The 9,115-nt window shown below is 43.0% G+C and overlaps 1 protein-coding gene across 1 annotated transcript; it reads right to left on the bottom strand.

The window, feature by feature from the left end:
- Positions 1-843: 843 nt before the first annotated feature.
- Positions 844-8,883, bottom strand: LOC107575322 (CASP-like protein 1D1; the record flags this gene model as incomplete). Its single annotated transcript, XM_016261718.1, has 5 exons — positions 8,874-8,883; positions 1,328-1,383; positions 1,209-1,235; positions 971-1,110; positions 844-890 (listed from the first exon to the last, which is right to left on the bottom strand). Coding segments are annotated over exons 2-5 (265 nt in total), but the record flags the coding sequence as incomplete, so codon positions are not given.
- Positions 8,884-9,115: the final 232 nt, after the last annotated feature.

Raw genomic sequence — 9,115 nt, 5'->3', positions numbered from 1 at the left:
GAACAATTCTGAAATAAAAAATAAAAAACACACAGTGGATGACTCTGTCACGAATCCTGTCTATGAACTTCCGTTCACTCACCACCAGAGGTCACCCACTCACTACATGGACTCTCACACTACACAGACTGTTACACTATACCCTGGACTACATTTCCCATCATCCATTGTACTGATTGCACACAGCTGTAACCAATCATACGCTCACCTGAAAGCTATTACACACGCCGAGTATTGTTTGCGTATATCGCTCTCCTAGTGGTAGCAGACTACAGAGCCAGTTTTCTGCCCTAGTTTCCAGTCCATAGCTCGTAGTCAGTCTTGTTTTGCTAGCCGTGTTGCCTGATTCTTGCCTGTTTATCTTGGATTAACCCTTTGTCTTTCTGTTTCGGACTGTGTTTGCACCTCGCCTGGACTATTGCTCGTGTTATTGGATTTCCCCTCTTGTTAAGCCCTCTGGATAACGTTCGCTGTCGACAGACTCGCGCCCGGTTTGGATTACTCTTTTGTTTTGCCCTTAATATACCTGTTTGCCATTGTCAGAACCTTGCCTGCTATATGACCACGCCTTGAAATAAAAGCTTTGCAGATGGAGCCGCACGTCTCACGTCTCGTTCACCCCGTAACAGACTCAGTGCTTCAGAAAATGTTTGCCCTGTTTCAGAGGCTGTGTGCTCACACCAGAGATTTGTCCTAAGTTAATTTTTTTTTCTCACTTATATTTTTAATGTGTTTTATTTTTATTTCTACAAATCCATGCAGATGAAACACAAGGTATGAGAAGACAATAATAAGAGCTATTAATTGAAAAAGTATTTATTAAAAAGTTTTTTTTTAAATCACTCCTATTCTTGCTGCTCCTCCTCCTCCTCCTCATCATCTGCAAAATACTGCAGAGAGGGAAAAAATGAACAAAACGTTCACAAATACACTACATAATTATAGAGGGCACAATAAATCTATACATTACATCTTCTTCATGCTCTTCCCGAGGAGCAGGACGATGTACTGGGGAGGTGGTGGTGGAGGTGAAGGTGGAGCTACTGGGGGAAGAGGAGGAGGAGGAACATTTGGGGGTCCCTCCTCTCCTGATGAGCTATACTCGGTGTCCTGCAAAACAGCACAACACAACAGCTGTCCAACCTAACATCATTTAATTATCACAGTGTAAGAATGTATGCATAGCTTAAAGACAAGTATAAACTTACTGTACGGCTTATTATTACCGTAGTGGCCTATGGAAAAACAACATGAAAAATAAATTATGAAAAATGAATTACTATTTTTATATTATGAAGAATTTTATTGGATTTCTATTAGCACTTACAATACTGCTGCCACCATGGACCTCCACCCCACTGTCCACACTGCTGCTCATTTTTCCTGTGGGTCAGAACATATACATATCTGCTTAGCACAATGCAAATCTGTCCTTTTTTGTGTGAGAAAATCAGTGTATGAAATTGAAAAGTAGTGAAATCTGGTGAATTCAACACGTGTTGAAAAACACCAAATTCCAACGAATATTTAATTTGGTCAAATCTGCAGCTACAATTAAGTAAATTATATCAATATAAAGCTTGGAAAAGAGAAAAACAGCGAAATGACTCAGTGCTTCAGAATATGCTTGCCCTTTTTCAGAGGCTGTGTCTTCTCATAGATATGAGAGGAAGAGTGCATAAATAGGTTAAGTAAATGTATATATATAAATTGAAGTAGTTTTAAAAACAGACAACAGTGACTGAATTTTAAAAGTAGTGAAATCTGGTGAATTCAACACGTGTTGAAAAATACAGAATTCCAACAAAAATATTCAATTCGGCCAAATCTGCGGCTACAATTAAGTAATTTATATCAATATAAAGTTTGGAATCTCAGTTTTATATGTGTGTGTGTGTGTGTGTGTGTTTATTTGCTGAACAATTCTGAAATAAAAAAACTAGCGAAATTACTCGAAATGAGTGCTTCAGAATATGCATGCTTTACAAAGCTTGGAATCTCAGTTAAAGCGAAAGCATTTGCCAAGAATGTTTTCATTAATCAAGAACGAAAGTTGGAGGTTCGAAGACGATCAGATACCGTCATAGTTCCGACCGTAAACGATGCCGATCCGCGATCCGGCGGCGTTATTCCCATGACCCGCCGGGCAGCATGCGGGAAACCACGAGTCCTCACGGGCCCTGGCAGAGCGCCGAGAAGACGATCAACCTTGACTAAAAGTCGTAACAAGCCTCTGAGGCATTCACACAATTTTTAGGCCACAATAAAGTAATTTATATTAATATAAAGCTTAGATTCTCTCCTTCAAATTCAGGTATTTTCAGAGCTTGTGCGAGGCCTTCGAAACAATGGGAATCTGACAGTAGTAATTTATTTTTCATTCAGTCAATTCTAAGGCTACAATTAAGCAATTTATACCAATCTAAAGCTCTCTCTCTCTCTCTCTCTCTATATATATATATATATATATATATATATATATATATATATATATATATATATATTGATATAAAGCTTAGAATATCTGCTTTAAAATGATACTAGAGAAATTGCTGTATCTTGTACCGAAATGGAGAAATCAGAGGTCAGATTCAGCTATTTTCCATATTCAAGACAATGGAAATTGGTCGGTAGTAAATTATTTTTCATTCAGGCAATTTTTAGGCCACAATAAAGTAATGTATATCAATCTAAAGCTTATAATCTCTCCTTTAAAATGTGCCTAGTGTCATAGTTGTATCTTTTTAGGAAATGGAGAAATCAGAGGTCAAATTCAGGTATTTTCAGAGCTTGTGCGTGGCCTTCAAAACTATTTAAATCTGACAGTAGCAATTTATTTTTCCTTCAGCCAATTCTAAGGCTATAATTAAATAATTTGTATCATTTTAAAGCTTAGAATTAAATGTGCCTAGACACATGGTTCCCTTTCAGTCAGTAACTCTCGACGTCACATCGGATGACCGACGAATTGGGATCTCGCTTAGAGAGACCAATCTACTTTGAGTGTAAACTAAACGAGCCAATGTACATTGGCATGCGATTATTGCATCCAGCTGCCGCTGATCACAGCGTGAGTATAAGTAGGCAGCAGGTGCAGCGCATATTCAGCTTTTCGCTTCGGAGCCGAGCGATCACATCGTTCTGCTCCTGACTACTGTACTGAGAGAAGAAGACTGAACGAGTTCAGCGTGCTCTTTGAGAGCTCTTCGTGTTGGTGGCACGGCGCGTCAGCGGTGGTGGTTTTCCCGTGTCGAGTGGGTCGCACACATCAGGCTGCACTACCCCCTGTTTGTGTTGCAGGCGGCCATCTCCCCTGTGCGCTTCAGCATGCTAAAAGAGCTTTTTCCCTAAAAGAGCATTCACGGGTGCGTCTTTTTAAAGATGACGTTGCGTGGCAAACTCGACGTTATGTCTTTGTAAAGATGATGGGGGTCTTGCTTTAGACAACGTACCACCCGAGCATTTCTGGATGCGGTCGTTACCTGGCGCTGGGTGATGGTCACGATCGCTGCCTCACGTGTCTGGGCATTAAACACGCTGAGGTGGCGTTTGTGGACGAGTCATGTTCTCATTGCGGGAAGATGATCATCTCGGAGTCGATGGCCAAGCTCTGTTTCCTCAAAGGGGCGGAGCTCCGTTGCCTCTGCCTCGATATATCTCTCGTCATGGCGGCAGTCAGGCGGGGGCTACTTCAGGCAGTAGCACGGGTAATCCTCGGGGGACCATCGCTTCAACTCCGCAACCAGTTGAGCTGCCAACGGAACGTGCTGGGCCCTCTACAAGGAGCATACCAGCAGTATCATTTGGAGCTCCTCCCGACGACCGGATGTCGATCACTGCATCGGAGGGTGAGCCGGAGCTTTCTGGAGAGGAAGATCCGGCTGCACTGCTGTCCTCCGGGACTGTAGCAATGCCTGAATCTGATCCAGAAATAATGGCTATGCTTTCCCAGGCCGCCGAGAGGGTAGGGCTCGAGTGGAAATCTCCACCGCATCCCAAGCCCTCGAGGCTGGACGATTGGTTTCTCGGGGTTGCTTGTGCTGGTTCTCAGCGCCCGGCCTTTCTTCCCGGAGGTGCATGAGGAGCTCACCAGGTCATGGACAGCACCTTTTATTGCCGGAAACGATCTGCTGGTTCCTCCTCCCTCACCACCCTCGATGGTGGTGCAGCTAGGGGTATACGGAGGTCCGTCCGGTGGAGCGGTCGGTTGCGATGCAGTTGTGTCCTAATACCGCCTCCACCCGGCAGGGCGAACCGGGCCTCCCCTCCTGGGTCTGTAGGTACTCAACTGGCCAGCGATGCTTATACGACCTGTGGAGAAGCTGCCTCCGCCTTACACGCTACGGCGTTACTGCAGGTTCTTCAGGCTAAGTCACTGAGCAACCTGCATGAGGGTGGTCACGACCCAGAAGTTCTCAAAGAACTCTGTACCGCTACGGACCTCGCACTACGAGCGACGAAGGTCACTGCGTGGTCTCTGGGCTGTGCGATGTCCACTATGGTGGTCCAGGAGAGCCAAAACTGGCTGTGTCTGGTCGATATGAGGGACGCCGACAAAGTTCGATTCCTTAATGCCCCTGTGTCCCAGACCGGCCTCTTCGGCGATGCGGTCGAAAGCCTGTCCCAGCAGCTCATGGCTGCACAGAAGCAGACTGAGGCGCACACCCTTCCCTGGCGGGCAGCTGCTGCCTCCACCCGTCCGCCGGCCGCAGCATCACAGCCTGCTCTTCGCCAAGGGTGGCCCCCTGCGTCCGCCCCCACGCCACATCCGCAGCAGCCTCCAGCAAGCGGCGCCGTGGAGCTGGGCGTAGGCAGGCCGCCCTACCCATCCAGGCCCCCGTAAAACCTGCCGGTGAGCAGAAGAGTAAGAGGCCCCGGTACGGGCGACCCAGAGAAGGATGTAGCTGCTCTTGGGGGATGGTGAAGGCACCTCTCCCTCCCCCGGAGGAGGGCCGGGTGGAGAATCTGGAAAATCTCGACGAGAGAGTGGTTTTCTCTGTCCCTGGGTCCCAGGAGGGTACGGAGAGTCGCGGACGGACCAACACCGGACCACACTCATCCTCCTTCTTCGCCAGTAGGCAGCAGTGGGCGGTTCGAGAGCGTAGGCCCTACTCACGCAATTGTATAACAGTGGAAAATTCAATAATTAAAAACATCAGAAATACATCATCATAAACAATCATTGTTTTCACACTGTAAATACTCAAGATTTATTATATAAAATATTAAAGATGAATTCGACCAATTATAGTTCATTAAAGGAAAACAGAAAGTTCTAATTCCTCATTCATGCCATTTGGCGTCAGTGATTTGTTTATGAATCCAAAATGCTTCCCGTTTCAATAGTTCTTTATTTATATTACCTTCTCTACGTGACCCTCCTCTATTCCTATACATTCCAATTGCTTGATATCATGTCCCATTTCATTGAAATGTCTCGCTACTGAAGAGGTTATATCTTGTCGTCGTATACTAGATTTATGTTCGTTAATTCGTCATTTCAGCTGACGCGATGATTTTCCTATATATATCTTTTGACAGGGACATTTTAACATATAGATCACATTACGAGTTGAACAGGTAATACACGATGTAATTTTAAAACATTTCCGTGTTACTGGACTCATAAACTCTTTACATTTCACCAAATTCCGGCATGTAGTACAGTTTCTGCACGGGAAACAGCCTTGTGTATATGCAGTCTTTTTTCTCCTTACTACATCTGAATTTACCATCATATCTTTTAAAAGTAAACAATGGGCGATATTGAAATTTATAATTTAGAGATTCATCAGATGATAATATGTGCCAATATTTATAAATGATTGATTTTATTGTGTTACTGTGCTCATTGTATGTCACTGAACAATTTACTGAAAAATTTCTGTTTTTTATTCGGTTTATTTATTTTCAAAAGATCTTGTCTATTCAATTTGTTAACCTTTTTCAATGCATTATTTAACCAACTTTGTTTAACCCTTTAGAACGAAATCATTGAAATAGCAGTTTTACCTGTTCATTAAATTCATGTGCAGTACTACAATTACGAGTTAATCTGTGCAATTGACTGATCGGTATGCTACGTTTTAAAGGAGATGGATGATAACTGTCAATAGATGGACGGTGTTTTAATCCGTTGGTTTTTGAAATACTGTTGTATGTAATGACTCATTGATCTTTGTTAATTTAACGTCCAAAAAATGTATCGAATCACAACTTTTTTCCATTGTAAACTTGATGGAATTTTCGAATTAATGAACGACACAAATGAATCTAATTCCTGTTCAGAGCCTGACCAAATCATAAAACAATCATCTATATATTGCATCCAAACTTTAATATTTGACTGAAATGGATTGTTATTATAGACATGTTCAAATTTACCCATAAATAAATTTGCATAATTTGTTGCTATTGGAGTGCCCATCGCTGTACCTTGCACTTGCAAATAAAAATCTCTCTCAAATAAAAAATAGTTATTGGTTAAGACTAGTGTTGTAAGGTCCACTATATATTGTGATGGTACTCTGCTGTCATCATCTTTATAGTAAAAGTTTAGTGCATCCAAACCTGCCTCATGAGGTTCAGGAGATATGAGTTATGGCGCCATGGCAACCACAAGGTGTTTTTGCAATGGCTCCATTTCTGAAAATGTTTAGGGCCGCAAACTAAGTTTCATGCTTTTATGAAAAATTTAACATATCACCTGGACTAATATATATTATTCTTTGAGATTTCACTGACATTTGACATGTGTGGATACTCACCGAGGATATGCTGTTCACGCAGCTTGAGCTGCTCGCTGCGCCAGCGGTCGTAGCAGTGCCTCTCGTGTTCAGCACACAGTTGCTGCCTGCATGTCCTTTTTGGAGGAGGCCCATCCAAGAGTCACTGGCCAGGACTGTAAAAAAACGCCAAACGCTGTCTGTTCATCCACCCTTGGCTCTCGGCTGGAAGCCGCACTAAAACCCTTGTCTACAAGATCAGTGAATAAATATTGAAGAAAAGGCAAATTAGAGACTGCTTTGAGTAGCAAAATTATGAATAAAATGTCAGATTCCAAACCTTGTTTTTCCAGCAAGCTGGTCAAACATGCTTTGGGCCAGAAATGCATCTGCTGGAGTTCTCATCCGGTAATGTTTTTCTGCAATTTCTGGAGTGTGCCCCAAGAGCCGTGCCACTGCATTTCTCTCTACCTCCATCAGGTTTTTCGCAGCTGTCTCAACTGCTCTCCGGGCATCGCCGCAGGTCACACTGGGTATATTATATTTATAAGACAGAGCATCTTAAGTATGCAATGAGCGAACGGACAAGAAAGAAAATAAAATGTAGATATCTGTAATATCACTTACTTGTCATGTAGTCTTTTCAAGTCATTGGAGGGATTGTATATCGGCCTCCCACTACTCGACACAAAAAATGTATCGTAAACATGCACACATAGGAAATTTGAATAGTGAACCACTTCCTGCCAAAAAAGAGTGGCTGGTGAGCTGCAGCGAAAACCTCCAGGCCATGGTGCTTTAAGAAAAAACACCGTCTCAGGGCTGCATGAAAAGAAAATAAATATTAGTCATGTAAACTAGCATCAAAAACAGCCTTTAAAGGGGTGGTTGATTGTTTTTTTTCTAGGCTTGATTGTGTTTATGGGGTGCAGTCTGACGTGTTAATGCTTCGTTTGTTAAAAACGCATTATTTTTCACATAATTTACTTTTATTTCACACCGCTCTGTCCCTTCTCTGATAAACATGCTGATCATTTCCTGCTTTTATGAAGCCCCTCCCTCAGAAATACACGATGGGCTCTGATTGGTTAGCTGGCCCAGTGTGTTGTGATTGGCTAAACTGCCTCTAGTGCAACTCCCTCAGGTCAGCAGCATGTGCTCCCGTTGTATTGTAAACAATGGCGTCGTCTATATTGCTTATCAATTTGAGCCCGATTGAGACGCAGAGGATATTAGTGAAGAGGATAGCGCAGAACCTGTGCAAGCATGGCTCTTAATGGTAGGCCTATGTTTTTGTTTGCTGTTTTTTCATACTTTTAGATACTCTGTTATTAAGCTACTGCTTATGTTAGCTTTTAATAAACGGTTTTATCATTAAAGCTTTTATACAGTATGGCAACCGCATACCATGTTTAACGCTTGTTATAGCTATGTGAAAATAAGTGTATAAATGGAACAGTTCATTGTTGGAGCTGAGCTGATCTGAATGAGAGAGAGAGAGATGCGGAGCAAAGCGACGTGAGGAACAGGATTGAGAACCGCTGCTTTAGAACATTGATTTTGAAACTTGTGAATACATTAGAATCATTAGAAGACAGAATCGCGATTCATACAGTATATTAATCGATTTTTACATGCACCCCTAGTTTTCTTCCTCTTTTCTAAAGCAGCGCAGCATGGCCTCGCCCCCTCCTCTCCACCTGTAGCTGGTGTGAGGTGAGCACACTGGCACCGTTGTCCTGTGGCTGCCGTCGCATCATCTAGGTGGATGATAAATTTGCATAATTTGTTGCTATTGGAGTGCCCATCGCTGTACCTTGCACTTGCAAATAAAAATCTCTCTCAAATAAAAAATAGTTATTGGTTAAGACTAGTGTTGTAAGGTCCACTATATATTGTGATGGTACTCTGCTGTCATCATCTTTATAGTAAAAGTTTAGTGCATCCAAACCTGCCTCATGAGGTTCAGGAGATATGAGTTATGGCGCCATGGCAACCACAAGGTGTTTTTGCAATGGCTCCATTTCTGAAAATGTTTAGGGCCGCAAACTAAGTTTCATGCTTTTATGAAAAATTTAACATATCACCTGGACTAATATATATTATTCTTTGAGATTTCACTGACATTTGACATGTGTGGATACTCACCGAGGATATGCTGTTCACGCAGCTTGAGCTGCTCGCTGCGCCAGCGGTCGTAGCAGTGCCTCTCGTGTTCAGCACACAGTTGCTGCCTGCATGTCCTTTTTGGAGGAGGCCCATCCAAGAGTCACTGGCCAGGACTGTAAAAAAACGCCAAACGCTGTCTGTTCATCCACCCTTGGCTCTCGGCTGGAAGCCGCACTAAAACCCTTGTCTACAAGATCAGTGAATAAATATTGAAGAAAAGG

Source organism: Sinocyclocheilus grahami, unplaced genomic scaffold (assembly GCF_001515645.1).
Source record: "Sinocyclocheilus grahami isolate Dianchi unplaced genomic scaffold, SAMN03320097.WGS_v1.1 scaffold2568.1, whole genome shotgun sequence".
NCBI lineage: Eukaryota > Metazoa > Chordata > Actinopteri > Cypriniformes > Cyprinidae > Sinocyclocheilus > Sinocyclocheilus grahami.
This window is presented reverse-complemented; position numbering and strand designations above follow the sequence as displayed.